The sequence below is a fragment of the Crotalus tigris genome, unplaced genomic scaffold (genome assembly GCF_016545835.1).
Source record: "Crotalus tigris isolate CLP2741 ecotype Arizona unplaced genomic scaffold, ASM1654583v1 scf7180000017668.6805642782:7212621, whole genome shotgun sequence".
NCBI classification, from domain to species: domain Eukaryota; kingdom Metazoa; phylum Chordata; class Lepidosauria; order Squamata; family Viperidae; genus Crotalus; species Crotalus tigris.
The window spans coordinates 5,612,597-5,632,808 of NW_024096554.1; the positions used below are offsets into that span (position 1 = coordinate 5,612,597).

At 38.4% G+C, this 20,212-nt stretch overlaps 1 protein-coding gene across 4 annotated transcripts in view; it reads right to left on the reverse strand.

Annotated features, from left to right (window-relative positions):
- CEP350 (centrosomal protein 350) overlaps positions 1-20,212 on the reverse strand; it is a 114,891-nt gene that overhangs the window by 69,214 nt on the left and 25,465 nt on the right. For all 4 annotated transcript variants that reach the window (XM_039337144.1, XM_039337145.1, XM_039337143.1 and 1 more), the window contains exons 5-8: positions 3,335-3,458; positions 1,806-2,398; positions 1,060-1,173; positions 678-791 (exon numbers count right to left, since the gene is read on the reverse strand). In XM_039337144.1, coding sequence (XP_039193078.1) covers positions 678-791; positions 1,060-1,173; positions 1,806-2,398; positions 3,335-3,458 — 945 coding nt within the window. The remainder of the gene's footprint in view (positions 1-677; positions 792-1,059; positions 1,174-1,805; positions 2,399-3,334; positions 3,459-20,212) is intronic.

Consider the following 20,212-nt stretch of genomic DNA (forward strand, 5'->3'; position numbering starts at 1 on the left):
ATTAGCAAGTAATAGATAAAAGATGAGATATTGGATGAACAGATTTTTGGCTGAAATTGTTTGCAAGTATTTGGCTGAAAGGTGGTAACTTGCTGAAATTGTTTGTACTTGTCTTGATGAAGGGAGAAATATTTTCTTGTGTAACTTTTTTACTTTCTCCCTTTTTTTCTTTGCATTTTTTTGTTAGCATTAATTTTTTATCTTTGTTTTTTAAATTTAATAATAACAATAATAATTTCTTGCATTCTTAAATTAAAGCTAGCTATCCTTGCCTTTAAACTTTGCTTACTTTGCTTAGTCTCTCTTTATATCCTTCAATGTGTTCTACAGACAGCAATACTGAGAAAATCTACAGAACTCTTGCAGTGAAACTTAAGATCTTCACCTTAGCATAGGGTCATGTACCTGCAATGCTTGGTTAACAAGACACATGCTATTAATATATCATATTTGAGGAAACAGTAAGCAAGTATGAGGATAGTGAAAGAATATGACTGTAGTCCTCAGACACATGGAAGCAGCTCTCATGTACGTTATTTGATAAGTATAAGCCAACACTGATGATTATCAGTCAGTCAGTCAGTCATGAATGAATGATAAAACTTATATGCCACCTGACTGTCAATGACCTCTTGGTGGCTCACAATATTTAAACAAAAAATTACAATAAAATGCACCTGATTTAAAATAAGGACTTGAGAGTTGTGCAATCTTCTGGGTTTTCCGCACTGTTTTGTGTCCTTTTTTCTCTTTTCTTTCAGTAGGTATCTTTATTGCAGGCAAATCCTCTTCTGAAAAATGTGTTGAAAAACCATTAGTGCATCAAGGAAATTCCCATCAAAACTACAGGAGAATATTATAGCAACTATTATTAATTTTCAAATCAGAACCCATTGAAACAAGGTATGAATTAAGTTAAAGAATTTTTTTCTTTAAATTTATAGGAATTCTGAGAAACAGGGCTTCAAAGTATTAATTACAGGCTCATGGGTTAAGTAGTTTATATATAATATTACTGCTTTTCATGTAAATACTCACAAAATTACTCTGGCTATTTACCTGCCAACTGGAATTCTAAATCTCGACATAACTCTCTACTGAGGTTCAGAAATTCCTCTTCACACCATACCTTTCCATCAGGAGTACGAATCTTGGCTTCTGATGGATTGAAACCTAAAAAAACAGTACACTTAACTTTAGCAGATTAAAATACTCATGACGTTCTATTGAGAAAGTTAGTTTTATCTTGGGATATATTGGTTATCAAAAACAAAGCTATTTAGATTTCAAGTCTCTATTACATGAAAGCAGCTGAGAAGTTTTTATCTAAACACATTCAATATTAAAAACAAAGGTAAAAGACAAAATGAAGTAAAAAATTCCCAATACTTATGCACACAATTAACAAATCTTTACAAAACCATTAGAATACAACCACTATATTATACATCTGTGGTCCATTTGTAGCCAATTATTTGTTACCAGTTCCATGTTCAGCTACAATTCCGAAAAAAGTTTTCTAGGTGAAATAGTGCACATAAAAAACCCTACATATAATTCAACAACAAATACTATTCACAAAGAGTTTGTCACAATATACTATTGACAAAAAAGAGGAGAAAATATATGATGATAGAAAACAGATTAAAGTTTGGAATTGAAAAAAAAAATAAAAACTTTAATTTTGAAATAATGTTAGGTGGGTATTTAATCGATTCCAAGAAAGGAACAGTGGAAATCTTAGTCTTTATTACACAACCCAGAGATTTTCCCCCACATATATATTTTATTTAGAAACTATGTACCTTTATAGGAGGGAGCCATTGGTGCTGTTGCCACTTTTCTGACTTTAGGAGTCACTATATTTTCAGGAGCTGCAACAGTTATAGGATGATCAGAATACTCAGGATCATGTCTTCTGGTAGTCAGTTCTTCTGGACACTCCCATTGCTTTCTAATTCGTTCTTTCAGTTTTTCCAGTTTATCATCATGCTGATGCTGCTTTAAAATATCTAATCTATGGGCACTTGAGGTACTGGCAGAAGAAGTAGAAGATTCTACCAATTGTAATTCTTTTAGTTCATTTTGGATTATTGAACTTGGAGATATTTTTGTATACTCATCTCCTCTGGATTCTTCACTTTTTTCTTCTTCTAATTTTGTAGGATTCACCACATCTGAACTTTGCAAAGCATTAATTGCTGGATGGTCATTCAAATAGCGAACAACAGTTTCATCTGTAGAAGATGAGCTTTTCAAATCTCTGCCATGCAAATCTGGTTCTCCTTTATCATAGATCATACCAATTTCTTCTGCTTTATTCCCTGCTTCTTTATACTTCAGACGTTTGGCCTCCAATTGGCAAGAGGTTTTGCAAGATGGTGACCACTGAGATTCTCTAACAGAAGCATATTAAACGTTAAAGTAAAAACAAGAACTCTAATAAACCTATGTTTGTCATAAAACAAAAACAACTTTGAACTTGAGAAAAAGAAATAAGCAATTTGAAAATCTTTTTCCTCCTGTCATTGAGAATGTCCTGTCATCCAGGCCTTTTTATTTTGAAACTATAATTCTAAGCAAGATAATAATTCCTTTTTCCTCTCCGGTTCCAAGATTTCACGAACACAGAAACATGGACTGGCATTTTCACTTTCAGGTATCCAAAGCATCTTGGCTATAAAAAGCCAAACCAAAAAGTCCCCTACAGTAACCTTTCTAGGTCCATAGCATGAAACAGCATAGTAACTTCCTTAATAGTCAGGATATTGCAGTTCATGTAGACCTACTAAGCACATCTCTTTTCCCAAATAATGAGATAAAACAAGAATGCTCCCTCTCTTTTCCATAAGAACATAGAGGGAATGTGATACATGGTACTTGCTTCCACCAAACCAGAAGAGAGGGGAAAGCACTCTAGTCTTTCCTATAGAAAGGCAGGGGATATGATACGGTGGGGGGGGGGACCTTATTTCATGAACTGTATTCTTCTCCAGGATAAAATAGCATCAAAAAGGTCAAGTAGGATAATTTCCTCACTTAGTATATTTTTCCTTTCCCAAGAACCATTAACGCCTTTCCCTCACTCTTAGAATAGAGGTGATTACTGTCTTTAGAATGCAACTAGTATCATGGTAACTTGGTAAAAACATTGTCTTCCCTCCTAAACTGCAATCAATAACACAAACAAGAGCTCTATTTCATGAAATCTCTTAAAGGTGAAACAGAAATCATATCAATGTATGTTAAGTTCTTCAAAAACAGTAAATAATTATGCTTACATTTACTTCTATAATCCCTGCAATAGTAAAATGACAAAACTAATCAAACTCACCTGAAAGAAGCCAGGGGCTGACGAAATTCAACATGTCCATTTTTACTCACATTGCTATCCAAAGTGGTAACATGAAGAGGCTTGCGGAAACAACTTTCCTTGTTTTGACTGGAAGACCTGTAATCTGAAACAAAAATCAAGACGTCTTTCATGCATCTCTAGGGATTCAATAAGAAGTCAAGAACTGTGATAAAAATTAACATTAGATATCCTTTCAACATAATTTCAAGCTTGCAAATACCCACTGAAAAGTAATAGATAAAAGCTGCATTAATTATACACAAACACATGTACAAATTTGAGACTTTTCATGAAATTACAAACAAGACAGTTACACAATAAAGGATAAGTTATTATGCTATATAAATTGTGACTACTAGAAGTTTGTGGTAGGGGAACACTGTCTCTAGTGTGCAAAACACTGCTTTCAAATTTAACAGTGTCTGGAACTTAAAAGAGAGATTTAAATTTAAAATGCTGCTCTATGCTTTACTCTACCTTTGTCCAGAAGTTTGGACTCAGCTTCAATTGTTTTGCACTTCCATACTCTACCTCATAGCAATGAGACACTATATAACCCAAAGTACAGGTAGTCCTTTCTTACTTACCACTTAGTTAGACCTATTCAAAGTTCTGATGTTTCTGAAAAAATAACTTTACAACTAATTTACAACCATTTACAACTTCAGTCATATGATGATCACTATTACAGTCAGTACATGTTGTCCTGTGCCTATGGATGACCTATGGTTTTTTTCTATTCCCCCCCCCCCCTTCTACAGCTATTGGAGAGGAAGGGATTGCAAGAGATATGTTTGCTCTTCTACATATCAAAAGCAATGCAATCAAGGGGCTTCCGGTTCTGGATCGTGGCGCCAACGGACGCACAGGGAGCTTGCTCTCTCTGCCATCCGGTTTCCCTTCGTCGGAAGACCCTGGAAAGGGTAGAAAGTCGCCCTAGAGGGGCAACCACCACTGAGGAGGACCCTTGCTAGATTGCGGAAGGGCAGTAGCCCTTCCATTTGATCCGAGGCAGTTCCTTTGGACCAACGAAGAAAAGATTGGCTATTAACATGGCCGATCACTAAGCTGTACCAGCCAAAAGCACTACCAAGCACAACGAAACCAACGCGGAGGAATTGGGTGAGATCTTACCTTACCTTTCTTACACCCCAACTACCTTCCTGTAAAAACCTGTGGAAATTTTTTTCCCCTTTCTAACTTGGCAGCTTCTGCCTACTCTGGGAACATAAAGCTATGGGAAAAAATAGAACAACTAATCTAAATGACTAAATAATTGGACTTGTAATTTTTGGATATTTGGTGCCCCAAAAGGTTCCTATTCTTACAGGGACTTATCTGTTAAGCTGGGAAAACTGGATAAAAGCCTAACTTGAGTTTGAGAAAGATTTTACATGTTACTGGGGACATCTTTTGGCGAAATTTGGTAGAGCAAGTGAATTTCTTTTTGACTGGGAGACTTGTGAGACTAAGATTTGGCTTTGGCACTATCAAAAAAGATAAGAACTTGAAACAGCTGGGTGGTGAAAACAACTCTCTATAGTGGAGGTGCACACTATTGACTTTTATCAAAAAAGCCTCCACCAAAGGACTATCTGTAAAGTCCATAGAAATGGAAGAATACTACCCACAACTTAACTATAAACTGATACTTGAAAAAAATCCTTGAGGCTACTGAGCTAATGAATTCCAGACTGAAAAATAAAGGCACAACTTCAAAGCTACAAAATACAGCCCAGAGTCCAACTGATGAACCTACAATCCAAAAGCCAACAGAAGAGGAATGAATTAACATATACCAGCTACAACCTACTGAGAACCCTGATACCCAAACCTGTAATTCTAACAGCATCAGAAATTGAAGAAAGAAACATTAAGACGGAAGGTGCTGAAGATTTACATGTACAGCACATTGAGAACCCAGATAAACCAGACCAGGGTTAGGCAACCCAAAACACTCAAAGAGCCAGCTGGACCCATTTCCCACTGAAAACAAAACACTGGGAGCCGCAAAAACCTTTTGATATCTAAAATGATTATCAATGTCGAGCCCTCCCAGGCTCGACATACAAGAGGGGGGAAGGTGAAGGACAGCATAGTGGGGGAAGAGGACAACCAGCACTGGTCCCCATGCAGCTCACCATCTCGACGAGGAAGCTTGAGCCATGATATTCTGGCAGGGCGTTTGACCGCCAAACAGCTGACAGACAGTTGCCAGATGGCGTAGGAAGCTGCGCCCACGTGGAACAGCTGACAGACAGTTGCTGGAAGGCATAGGGAGCCACCCCATGTGGAGGGAGTTTGAGCCGCCAAACAGCTGAGGGGCGGTCACTGGACCGCTGGCAAACCGAGAGTATGCTATCGGGGCGGGGCGTCCCAGAAGAAACAACGATCATGTGGATGAACACAAGGGAGGGGGTTAAGCTGATCAGTTGCTGCGTTTTGGTTTAATTACGGCCGGGTGCTGGTTGGGTGATAGGAGGGTGGGGTTGTGAGATGATTGAAGGGTGGGGTTGTGGCTTGTTGGGCAGGGGTGCGATTGCTAGCTAATTGGATGGAGGGTGGGGTAGCACTAACACAAGTGTATTTAAACCGCGCTGGGAGGCGGCTGCTCCCAGCGTGAACTTTGTTTAGCAAAGAGCCTTGATGCTGTAGGTCTCTGCTGATGCCAACGTTGCCTTAAAGTAAACCGCTACTGCCTGAGTCGAGTGGTCTTCGTGGGACGGCCCAGGGAGCGATGCCCCCGGTGGCCACCGTCCCAGCTGGGATTGCTGTCCCGCCTGGCCCAGCCTGGCGAGACGTGTGGCCAGCTCAGCTGCCCGGGGACGGCCCAGGGAGCGATGCCCCTGCTGGCCGCCGGCCCAGCCAGGACTGCCATCCGGCCTGGCCCAGGGAGACGCGTGGCTGGCTCAGCTGCTCAGGGAGTAGCCTGGGAACGGTCCAGGGATCGATGCCCCAGCTGGAACTGCTGCCTGGTACAGGTAAGCCAGGGGTACCACCTGCCCCACAGCCGCTTCATGGTGGCACTCCATGGACTGGGAGCCCCTCCCTCCCCCCACCACTGACCCTCCATCTCCAGTGTTGCTTGGCCAACGGTCGCCCCGGCTGGGCATCGCAGGGGCTGCTCTCCCTCGGGACTGTGGCTTGCGGGAGGACTGGCCCACTCAATGGAGGCTCCAGCAGACCGCTCCCAGTGGGGGTCCTGGGGCTTCCCTGCGTGGCTCCCCAGCTATGTGCACCTCGGAGCGGGCCAGCCCGGGAAAGGGACTTCCTGGCTGCCCTTCTACCAGGGGGCAGGGCACCCGGGTGCAGGGCCAATCAGGAGCCCTGCGAGGGGGCAAGTCCGCATGAGAGAGAGAAAGAAAAGGGAAACACAAGTGCTTCTCTCTCTCTCCTTGTCTCTCTCTGCAAATGGCGGAGGAGGCTCCAGAGCCACAGGGGATGGCTCAAAGAGCTGCATGCGGTTCCGGAGCTTGAGGTTTCCGACCCATGAACCAGACAAGCAAACAACAACTATAACACTGAACATGACTTTCTACTTAAACCAGTTGAAACCAGAAGAAGAGGACCAGACTGAACTGACAACAGATGTACTGAGCCAAATATGGAGACCTGAATTATTGGATCAACAATCTAATGACTATGAAGGGGCCAGCTCCTTTGAAAAATTGATAATTGGATGGTCTCCCCTGACCAAATGACATGTGTAGGGATGAAGGGAGATCCACCTGAGGAGTTAGAGGCACTGCTATGGAAGCCTGCTTGGCGCAAAAAGAAAACTAGAGTTAGACTTTAAAATGGCTTTTTTTATGTGACCTATAATGGAAGAGTTTAAAATCTCTTTAAAATCTCACTCAATTGCCTAAGGAGAACTTAAAAGATACTAATTGATTTAATATTTAGGATTTAGATTTATAAGGAAAATAAAAAGTAGTTACTAGAATAATAGTCTTGGATTATAATACAGAAGTTGGATTGATTATTAGTAAGGGATGAAATATTAGGAGGAGAAATAGAATATGTTGTGAAATAAAATAAACTATCTGAGTAAATAATAAACGTATTTTAGATATGACAATTATTTTGTAATGAACTAAGGGAACTTTGGGTCACCTGAAATCTAAAGACTATGGATATTAAGTTAACTGGAATACTGTAACTGAAATTAGGTAAAACTCAAAACAGGATATGAAGGCATATAAGACAAAATACATTGATAAATGTCTTAACTGACTGAGTTATAACTAGCAATGCATTAATTTGAATGTGATACAATAATTAAGGGAAATAGAGAGGAAATTTTTGATGATTTAACCTGACATATGTATGAAAGAGCTTGTTATTTGATTATGGACTACCCAATCACCATATTGCTTCCTTAATACTTAGAGCTTTGTAAAATTGGAAAATTAATAAAATGTATTATTAAAAAAAGCAATGCAATCATGCCAGAAGCAATGGTCTTCAATCTTTCTGGGTGAAGGGGAGAGGGGATGGTTTCATGAAGCAGCTGGTGTGCATAGCTCCATTTGCGCAAGTACTCTCTAATCTTTCTGCTGTGTGTCCGTGTGTAGGGAGAAATAAGTTATTTCTATAGGCAATCTCTTCTTTGTCGGACAACAGAGTAAGTTGTTTATTTTCCTAAACATCAAAAGTTTTGTCTCTTTCTAGTTGGAAAGCATACTTAGTGACCATTTTGCTTAGCACTGCAGCAGCCAATCTCAATTATGTTCATTAAATGAGGACTATCTGTAATGACAAAGTATGGGGCTATTCCTTCTTCCTATTTATTTTTAATAATGCATCAATAAAACACATAGAAACACAAATCAGTGCTAGCAATATTATAATAGCGAAAAGTAAAATTTCAAAAATGAAAGAACTTGGGGGACGGTCTAGTGGAATTTCATTTATTTCCAACTACAATTAAAGTTTTTGAAACAATGGTAGGAAACATCTGAACCAAACACTTAAGAGACCTAGTCAGTTTCAACTGAGGCTTGAATGTGGTTTTCTATTTTTAATTTTTATTTGCAATGAATTTTGCTGTGATAGAGTAGCTTTGTTAATCATGGTAGATAATTATAAATTATTCTGAGGAGGGCTCCAGTAGAAAATTTCTAGTCTTATGATTTTCTCTCAAATTCATTTCTGGGTTAAAAAAAACAACAACAAGATGACATGACAAGTTTGGGATAAGTTCACTTATACAGAATTGGGAGCAGTAGAGAAACTTCCTAGCCACATAGGCCCAGTTTAATTAGCCTGGTAACTGAAAGAGCCTCGGACTGAATATTATTGATACTCTTTATATTAAAAAATTAAATTTGTTTTAATTATTTTTGTTTTTAAAACCTTAGATTTAAGAATGAAACTACGGTAAAAGATAGTAATATATTTGTGAACCACTAACCACTAAGCTTTACATTATGTCAAATTTATAAGCTCATTTTTTCTTCCCATTTTTATAATTTATATATTTTAGTAAGTATTTTAGAAATAATAAAGAAAACAGAAGAAAATAAAGCTCAGTAAGTGAAAAAAGTAAAGCCAAAGTGATAATAGGTTTTCAGTACATAATTAATTATAAATCATGAAATATAATACATTGCTTTAAGAAACTAAAGATTAAAGTTCTAATTAAGGATAAATATCAAGAACTATGGTTAACACAGTATGAAGCTAATGATAACTCAAATAGCAAGACAACTATAATATTATTATTACCCTGCAACTTCTTCCTGTTAATGTCAACGTAGTTCAGGGGCAAAAGTGGCTTTAATATATGACACAACATTTTAGGCAGAAAGTAAGAACAGAAAACAACTGATGCTGCTCATTTTCTGTTTCTCGACAGTTAATATGGAACAAAGAATTTTATCACACAATAGCAGTGATGTCAGCATGACCTATTTCAACTGCACCAATCCATTCCATGAGAGAGCCTTCGTGGTCTCTGAGCTTGGTTGTTTTCTTGCAGATATTTCATTACCAAAACTAGGTAACATCATCACTGATGAATGAAACATCTGCAAGAAAACAACCAAGCTCAGAGAACACCAAGTACTTCTCATTTCAGCTCTGAGCTATAAATATTCTCCTTTATTAATCTATTCTGTTTATAGAAGTGTTTACTTACAGAAGTGTTTACTTACCTTAGTAATAGTTATTAACATGTATAACCATAACCTATCTCCCGACTTCTAATGTCAGAAGTGCCACATTGCAACATGATTACTCAAGGGACCACTTTTGTATTCATACCTAAGCATTATGTGTTTGGGCAAATTTATTTAGAATTGGTCTAAACCTAAGAACCTCTGTAAATTGTATATAATCAATTCCCATCTTTCCTCTCAGTTCCCACTACTAAAGTGTCCCTTATAAAGCCTTAATAGAGAGGGGACGGAGAGTATATGGACCGCTCAAAAAAACCATAATTAAAGGTAAAGAGTTGATCTATTTTACAGTCTCTGTAATAACATAGACAGATACTAAGTTCAATTACTGATCATTAAACAGTTTAAAAATTAATTATACACTGACTAACTTTTAATGACTATTATTATTTCTTAAATTTAAAAGCTACCTGGCTTCAAAGCAACTCTGGGCAGTTTACACTTTTAAAAGAATAGGAAATGAAAGAAAAAAAAAGAACACCTACATCCACACAGACCACACTACATATACTACACACACATACATACAAACTCCAACCAAAAGGAGCTCCACACCACCCTACCCCAAGGATTGGGAGAGCAGCCATATTTTTGAAGTCTTCCAGAATACCCTCAGAGTGGGAGCCACACAAAACTCTGGGGGGAATACCATTCCAGAGGGTAGGCACTGCAATAGAGAAAGGATATTTCCTATGTTTGGATAGACAGCAGTGTTTGATCAAAGACACCCAAAGCACATCAATTTTGTCTGATCTTACTGGTCAGAAAGAAACCATGGAGGACAGGTGATCCTCCAAAGAACCTGGCCCTATGCCATGAAGAGCTTTACAGATAATAACCAACACCTTGAACTTTACCTAGAACAGTGGTTCTCAACCTTTTTAATGCCGCGACCCCCAACCGGTCGTAAGTCGAAAACTACTCAACCAGTGTAAGTTGAGGACTACTCAACTGGTGTAGCACCGTTTGCAGAATGGGACTTTTGGCGGGCTCAGCAGGGCAGAGACAACCTGGACAATTCCTGTTGGCTTTTGAAAGCCAATAGAATTAGACTCTATTCAAGAGAGTCTATTCTATTGGCTTTCAAAAGCCAATAGAATAAAAGGGAGTAGTACAACTAAGGAAAAGGGGGAAAAAATGGTGGACTGCATTGTCTGGCGACCCCCGTGAAATGGTCGTTCGACCGCAAATGGGGTCCCGACCCACAGGTTGAGAACCACTGACCTAGAAGATAAGTAAATGTATAGATATAAATATGTATAGATGAATATTTAAATTTGCAGTAGGCTATCTAAAAAAACAATGTATTGAATAAATATAACATGAGCAACTGTTTACTCATGTAATTGGATTTTATATTTCTTCCAACAATAAGCAAGAGGGATCAAGAAATGTTCCTTATTCCATCAACAGTTACTGGGAAAGAAATTTAATTCTATAAAGTCAAATGATTGAAGACGCATAAAACACTTATAATAAATACATTGTGCATAACTATGTACTTTTGTTTTTACATTTAGGTCAGTTAACTTAAATAAGACAACCAATTAGCCAGCCTTATAAGCAATGGTAAGACTTACCATGACAGACTTTTTTCTACATGGAGACAACCCATCCTGCAGTTAGTATTTCCCACTTTGGAAGTAGGACTAGAAAAAGCTTCCAGCAATGATTCTGATGGGAGAAAACTGTTCCTTTAATTTTGCAATGAAAAGCAGGGAAAAGAGGGCTTAAAGATAAAGAACTTTATAAACATAGGGGGAGAAGTAAAAAAAAAGATTTTGCCTTTTGGTTGCAAATATTGATAATGTCAATTTCCCTCTCACTTTTTCTTTTTAATGCCTGATAGGGCTACTTGCTCTGTCTCTACTTTACAAAAAGAAAATTTGTAAATATTAAGTTCAATGTACTATTCTCCTCTAGCAGACTCAGGATATTCTATACACGGCCTTATCACAGCTATCCATGAGAAGGGTCTTATAAATGTCAAACATTTTCTAAGAAAGGGGAGGCAGTGCAATGCAATTAGACTCGCAAGATTCTTTTATAATAGCCAATCACAATAGTAAAAATCATCTGGTCCTTAGCAGTTCTTAAAAGTAGGTAAATACAAACTCAGATCAACAACACACGACATATTACACCATGTCATCATTTATTTTACAAAAAGAAAGCTAAAATGGAAAAGCCATATGCAAAAAAATAAGTACACCCTATGATTCAAGAGCTTGTAGAACCATTTTTCACTTAAAGTAATTGTTTTCTGTATGACTTTATCAGTCTCTCACATTGTTCTGGAGGAATTTTGGCCCACTCTTCTTTACAACATTGCTTCAGTTCATTGAGGTTTGTTGGTATTTGTTTATGCACAGCTCTCTTGAGGTCCCACCATAGAATTTCAATCAGGTTGAGATCTGGACTTTGACTGGCTATTGCAACACATTGATACTTTTCTTTTTCAGCCATTCCATTACAGATTTGCTGGTGTGCCTGGGATCATTGTTGTATTGCATGACCCAATGTCAGCCAAGCTTTAGCTGTCAGACATGGGCTCACATTTGACTCTAATAGAATACTTTGGTATACAGAGGAGTTCACAGTTGACTCAATGATTGCAAGTTGCCCAGATACTGTGTCTAAAAAATAAGCCCAAATCATCACTCCCTCCACCACCATGCTCGATGATTGCTATGAGATGTTTCTGCTGATATGCTGTGTTTGGTTTTTGCCAAAAGTGACACTGTGCATTATGGCCAAGTATCTCCACACTGGTCTGTCCAAAGGATAGTCTTGCGATATGTCATGTTTTGTTGTTCATCTGAGCTTGTATCTACCTACTTTTAAGAAATGCTAAGGATCAGATGATTTTTATAATGTCCTGATACATAAAACCAGGTGTACTTACTTTTTCACTTGACTTCCTGTGGAATTGATTTTTTGGTCTGTAGAGCTGACAATAATCTTGCAAATCTGATTGTGTTGTATCTCCTTCCCTTTCTTACACTCCAGTGAATTAAGAAAGCACCTGTCTGAAAGATCTCCAAACATTATCCGGATGTTGTGGACTTAGAAAATATTTTACCTTTTGTTGCTTTGGCACAGAGGTTACATGCCTCCATCAAAGTCATCTTCCTCACCCTCTACAAGTATGGGGCAGAGGTGAGGTAGAATTCTAACTGCTCTGTATGGCCAGTCGAGAGTATCCAGACTAGGTATATAACCCATTCCACTCTTATTGACAACTATGGCCTTGTGTCAATGGTTTCAACCACAAGAGAGATATGACTGGGCAATGAGGAATACAATGAGTCTCTAGTACAATTTAGTCATTGAAATTGCTGATTGCTCCTAAATCAATCATGGCCACAAACCTGCAGTCATACTTACTACAAGGTCTTGGCTTGGAAACTAATCTATAGCTTGGGCTTGCTGGTCACTATGCCCTTTTCTAGCATGGAAAATTCATCTAGACTGGTTAGTGCTGCTTTCCAGGCAAGAGAAATGGCAATATTGCTTCAATGAATATGTAGAGGCAAGAGACCTAGCCTCTGAGGTAGAGGCATAGGACAACCTGTCTGTGGTGTAGCTTTCTTCAGAGACAAATGAAATCAGGCTCTCCCAATCTGCATGGGTTCTTCATAAATCAATAATGTTTCTCTTCCAGGGGCTCACAAAGGCAACATTCTTGGCCTAAAAGTTCTTGATGGAACAAAGCAGGACTTTATCACCATTCCAGGCTCCTATCAATCCAGAGGCAAAGTTGGATCAGATCTTGCAGCACAGATGGACAATAGCTGTAGGCAAATCATCTGGTATTTCAGATGAATTAAGCCTTCCTGAAATTAACCTTACCGATATGGCTCCATTCCATTCTGAATTTTGAGCAACAGCCTGAAGTCATTCACGTACACAGCTGGAGGTGACATCCCTGCTCTAAATGTCAGATGCAAGGGTTGTTGGTTGCTGATTTGGTAGGATCCTCAAACATTATTTTTAACTATAACTTATGAATTCATCAAAATGAGCCAGCCAAGGGTTTTGTAGCAGGGGCAACGAAGCAGCCCATTTCATTACTGGGCCAGTTACTAGATTAATAACAAAACCTCATGGCACTGAAGTTGTACATTCTAAGGTTTTTGTGGCTTGGAAACAATTTGTCCTATGTAAGGTAGGTAGAGAGAAAACAGAACAATAACTCTAAGAGTCTTTATTGCCATCTTGTAAAGATAACAATTGGTGATAAGGCAACTATTTTAATAGAGGATAATTAAAACGGAGTTAGAAAAGTTTTTAGCTATCTTTTACTTGAGTAGTTTGAAATCTGACAGCAGGAGTCATTTAGAGGTCCAAGCAATCAAAAAGTCTAAAACAAGAGAGTTCCTAACATATTTCCATGAGTCAAGGTGGTGGTCTGAATGCAGGGCAATGAGTGGCAAGGACCTGAAACAGGATGTCACAATCCAAAACTTAAGAGTTGTTTTGAATAAAGGAGAAAGAGCCTGGAATATATTCTTATGTAACCCAGTTACTGATGTGGCTCAATCAGGTGAACTGTCACCATCACCTCTTGAGAAGTGACCAATTCTATTCTGCTATTTATAATTGCTGTCATGTTCTATTAGAATTTGGGGGGGGTCTAACAGCCCCCACGTTCTCAAGTAGTCTTTAGGAACTGCCTCAGCTATCTGAATGACTGCTAGATTCTCCAGGCTGACAATATGATCCACATCTTCAGCCTCATACTTATGCCAAAGCTATGGACTCATGAGTTCCGTACTAAACTGTTCTTGTCTGATTTGTTTTTATTATGCTCTCCAAAACCAGTGCTATTGAGGTAGGCTGCCCACTACAAGTGGCTGAGATAATCTAGGACAGTGTGAGTTAAAATATGACAACTGATAGTAAGAGAGGGACTCTGTCCTATTCCATTGGGTAAATCTATAAAGATTTCCCTGCTCCTCTTGCAGGAGAAATGTGAGCTGATCGGAGAAATTAGCTCCACCCGAACTGAGGAGATCAGAACTTGACACAGGGTGGAAAGGAAAACAGAGAACCTGGAACTACTAAACCGATCCTTTGTGATGCTTGGCCATCTAGGTCCCTAAGGGAATAGCAATAGGACTTCTAGTAGTTCTAAGAATTGTGCAGCTTACAACCATTAGCTTAGTAGCCACAGTATTGTCTATTCTGAGGTTAACATGTTAAGTAAAAAAAAAAAAAGCACTCTAGAGCCCAATAGAGCTAGACTTCAGCCCCAGATATTGGAGCGGTCTTCTGATATACCAACTGGACAGCAAAATGCTCCTTATTTGCTTGGTGGCCATGGCAAGACTGAAAGGAGTGGGGAGAAAAACAGAAGAGAGAATATTGACTGTTAATTCTAGGTAGAGCAAGTGTGTACTCTGCAGCAAGGCAGGGCCAAAATTCTGAAAGGAAATGTTTTTTTTCCCCAACTCGAAGCACTGTCAAAACTTTTTCCAGTTAGCCTCTATACTGATTAGGATCACTGCAGGATGTCCTGATCCCATGCAGGAAAATTGTGGAGCAAACAAGCAAAAATAAGTATCTTGGCATTTATTTATAGAGAATTAAATAAATGTATTTTTTAATGTTAATAGATACATTTCAGTAGATTTTTAAACCAGTATTTGTTTGTATATTATTTCAATTTATATAACTGCCTATCTCAAAGTCCTTGACTTACAAATGGGACATCCCTCGCTAAATGATGCAGTCATTAAGAGAGTTGCACTTAGTTTTACAACTTTTTGCTGAGATTGTTAAGTCACTCATTGCAGTTGTTAAGCAAATCTGCCTTTCCCCCACTGACTTTCCTTGTCGGAAATCCCTTGGGAAGGATTATGTGATCCTGGGACACTGCAACTGTTATAAATACATGCTGGTTGCAAGGTGCTCAGATTTTTCTCTTATGACCATGGGGATGCTGCAACTGTCATACGTGTGAGAATAGGTTGTAGGTCAGCTTTTTCAGTGCCGTTGTAACCATTAAATGAATGGCTGTAAGAACTATCTGTATATGGCTCTGGGCTGCTTACAACAATTAAAAGTAATATTAATACAATATAAAAAGCATATAAAACCATATAAGAAAACAATATAACACAATCCCCAGCCAAGTTATAAAATCAAAGAACAATCAACATAACCACTGTACAGGCTCTACTGCACACTGTTTTCCAAGCCCAGTCAGAAAGCCACATGTTTTTTTTTTTAATTTATTTTTCCAAACTTTCCCCCCTACATCATGAAATTTATCAAGTATAACATACATACATTCTTTTAACATTCATATATAAAATATATAAAATAAAATGAATACATACACATGACTTTTGGAGTTGCTCGCTCATTTCTCCCCTCGCTGCATCCGCACTCCATCATCCTTCTCTTCCCTATTTCCCTCTTTTTCCTCTTCTCTCTTTTTCCTTCACCACTCTCCTCCCCTTTCTCCTCTTCTTTCCTACTTCCCTCTCCCCTCCTCCACTCTTCCCTCTCATCCCTCTCCAGATGCAGTTCAGGGGTAACGCCTGAGCAACTCCTCTCTCCAAATTTCTCTATCTATATTCTATATAATGAAATTATTTTCTCTTACATTAATACCCCTTAATTAAAAATTAAACCCCTCCTCCCCCACTTCCCAGAGCTGAATACAGGGTAACAAATAAACAAACATAATCTACTAACGTTAATCAACTATACTAAATTATAAACTAAGATAACAATATTATCAAAGCTATTAATAATAATTATCTAAAATCTACTCATATGCAAGATAATACTTTTCTATTTCATATCTCTTTTGAATATAATCAATCCATCTTCTCCAAACCATAATATATTTTTAAACTTATCCAACTATACAAATAAGAAAATCAATAATATACTTTAACTCAAATACCAAACAAATTTAAGCAAATTGAAAATAATAAAAAAAAATAGCAATAACAATATAAGCAATTCCAATTTAAAATAAAAATTATTCATAATCTAAATAATACTTTTTAATCCCATATCAACTCTAACCCATATTTACTCTACATTTAATTTATCCATCTTCTCCACGCTGAGGTATATATTTCTTTTAAACAACCATTCATCCATAAAAAACACGAAGTTTTCCCTCCAATATAACCCAACCAACAAACTTACATTCATCTTAATCACTAAAATTCTCACCAACAGAGATCATTAGAATTTAAATTCTTTTACACATTTACCCATAATGTCTCATAATTATTTTTATACACTTTAAATTAAAAAAAATTATAATATATATACTCCCATATATTTGAATTCCCACTAAATCAACACCTTCTATTATTCTTTTTCTTTACATCTACATACTACATAAATCCTTCACTATTCCTAAACATAGTAAGTCAAACCACCAGCTAAACTAACATTTATTATTCTTTTTCTTTACGTTTGCATATTATACAAAAGTTCATCATTTCCTCTTCTTTATTCCAACATCTTTAATTTACGTCTATAGGCTGCACGAATCATATTCGATTTCTTTAAAAAAATCTTCTGTCACAAAAGACTGCTGCAGAGGTTCAGCCTGTATGTCTCCTTCAACCGGCTGCCCTTCCAACTTTTCTTCTATTATCTCAGGTCGTAAAGATGATAAAGAGTCCGCCTTCAAAACGGAAGTGTAAAAATCTTTCGCCTTTAAAATTGTATTAAGTCTATAATATATCCCCACATAGTTCACCACTATTCCAACTGGTATCTCCCATCTGAACCGGACCTGTCGTTTTTTGAGTTCATCAGCCAAAAAAGCAAAATCCTTTCTTTTTCTAAGAATTTTTGAAGGTATTTCTTTTAAAATTATAACATCTTGAGCTGCAATTTGAAATCTCTGCTTATAAAAAACCTGCAAAATTTCATTGCGAAGTGATCTCCTAGAAAAATAAATAACCATGTCTCGTGGCAAATTCCTCTGCTTTGCAACCCTTGAATTAACTCTAAAAACTTTTTCCGTCTCTCTCAGTATTTCTTCAGGCTCAGCCCCCAAAATAAAAGCTATATCTTTTACCACCACTTGTCTCAAATCCTCTTGCATATTTTCCTTAATTCCCCTTATTCTTAAAGCAAATTCCATGTCTCTATATTGTAACATAGTGATTTCATCCTGTATTATTTCCATCTTATTTTCTACTTTATCAACTCGATCTTCCAGTTTTTCAAAATTTTCCACAACATCGTCAATACGATCATCCAGACGATCTAGATGGCCAGCAAACTTTAGAAACACAAAAACAATGTCCTCTCTCAATTCCCTAGTTTTATTTTCAAAAAGTTCGTCCATCTCTTCTTTAATCTGTTGTGCCATATTTCCCAAGGTATCCTGTAAATCTTTAAGTATACATGCTGATGACGATAGAGAAGGTGGTGGTAACTTAAACTTGACTTGCTGAGCTGAGGCTTTAGAAACAACAGAAGCTCCGAGACGCTTTGAAGCCATTTTATTTTTAAGACCACTTGTTAAAAAGTCTACTAAAATCTTATAAAATCAGCCAAAACCAAAAAAAAGGAAAAAAAAGGGAGAGAAAAAAAAACAAAAGCCCCCTTTAAAAAAAAGAAAATTCTTACATTTTATATAAACACAAAATCTGTTACATTGTTTCAAAAAGAAGTTCCGGTCCTTTCACTCGAAGAATCAACATCTCAGCGCCATTTTCACCACTCTTAATTGAAAAGAAGAGAAGATAAATTCTTTTCCTGAGTTAAAGTCTCAAAATAATCACCATTTTTAATCTCTCCTGGTCAGTTCTGTCTGCTTTGAATTTTACTCACAAATCATTTTAAGCGCAGATGTGGAAGCAGCGTCTAGCTTTGCCCTGGAAAAAATCCGGGCAAAGGCATCCTGGAATGTGGAGAACACCTCAGACTCCGTGGGAGCTCTCACCCTCCGACCACCCAAAAAAAACTTTGGGGTCTCGGGGAGCTCTACCACTATCTGAGGAAAGCTCACCTCCTCCCCTTCGCCCAGGGAGAGAGGTTCCAAGCCGCGAGACAGCTGTTGTTCGCTGTCTCAGCTGGCTTTGACACATCCCAGAGCAGACAGCTGAAAAAAGCCGCCATCGGTGCAGCCGTCGCCACCAGAAGTCAGAAAGCCACATGTTTAAGGCCTTGCAAAAGGCCAATAGTGTTGGGGCCCATCTGATCTCTTGAGGGAATGATATTCCAAAGGACAGGTGCCACAACAGAAAAGGCGTTTTTCCTGAACCTAGCAATAAATATTTCCTAGTAGACAAGACCTAAATTATATCTCTCCTGCTGGATAAATGCAACTGAGGAGGGGCAATCATTCAAATAACCCAGTCCCGTGCTATGAAAGGTTCTATAGGCTCTATCACTACTACCTTGAAGTGAACCTGGAAATATTCTGGTAGCCAATGCAACTCACATAGTAGAGATGGAATGTGTGTTGATAGAAGGAGCCCCTATAACATGCCTGCACAGCCACCATTCTGAAACCAGCTTAACTTCTGGGTGCTGTTTAAGGGCAGTCCTATGTAGAGTGCATGACAGTGATCCATTTGGGAGGTGACGAGGGTATCAGTGATTATGAGCTGAGTCTCTTCGTCCATAACTGCTGAGTCTCTTCGTGCATAACTGGTGCACAACAAGAAGTTGCAGAAAGGCCCTCCTACAACTAATATTGTTTTGGTCCCATATCAAAGCCTGAAACCAGGCTGAAAGAGTCTAGATAATCTGTTTCTTCTGGACATCTCTGAAATCTTTTTAACTACATTCCCTAAAAAGGTAAAAGCTGTTCAGTTTGGTTCGGTCTAGCGATAGCTACTTGAGGAGAGGGTGAACCACCACCTCTTTAAGGGATGGTGGGATGACCCTCTCTCAAGAAAAAATATACTTCTGTGAAAACTCAACCACATATCACCTCCCTGGAGGCCTTAGTCAGCCAGAAGGTATTGATCTAGTACACAGATAACCAAGTTCACAGTTGTGAGAACTGGCCACTTCATCAGATTCAACAGGTTCAAACTTCTTCCAAATAACTAAGCAAGAGTATACTCTAGTCATCCTATAGGTCCTGCCCCACAACTGGTATTCAACTGGGAGCAGATGTGAGCAATTCTGTCTGATTGATGTCCATCGTATTTATCTGAGCAGCCTTGCAAATAAACCTCCAAGCCTGATCTGTCCAGGAGAGCCCGGGTCACTTTAAACAATGCCACTAGGCATGCAATAAGGATGGAGAAACACTTTACAAAGTAATTCTTAATAGCAGCTCTAACGTATGCTCCAGAGTTTGCTCTATATCATTTTTCAGCAGTGCCCTAGGTTTCTCTTCAATAATGGACAGTATCTTAAGTCATCTCTTTCTCTCTTGGGACCTCCAACAGCCTCCAGCAACTGAGTTTCACACCTGAGCAAATAGCACTTGCCTGGAGAAAATGCCCGTCTGTACTTTGGAAGGCTGCTCCTTGAGAAAAGGCTAGCAGCATCCAAAGGAATGCTTCCAGTACCTCTCATACATAGCACCAGGAGTTGCAAACCTCAGTTGGAGATTTTAAAAGACATTTGGACTCACCAAGTCTATTTAAGCACTTTTTGTGTTTTGCCACCTATTGGCAAAAGAGTCCTTTGATTCGACAGAAAGGCTAATCCCAGTCTTTAGCCCAACAAA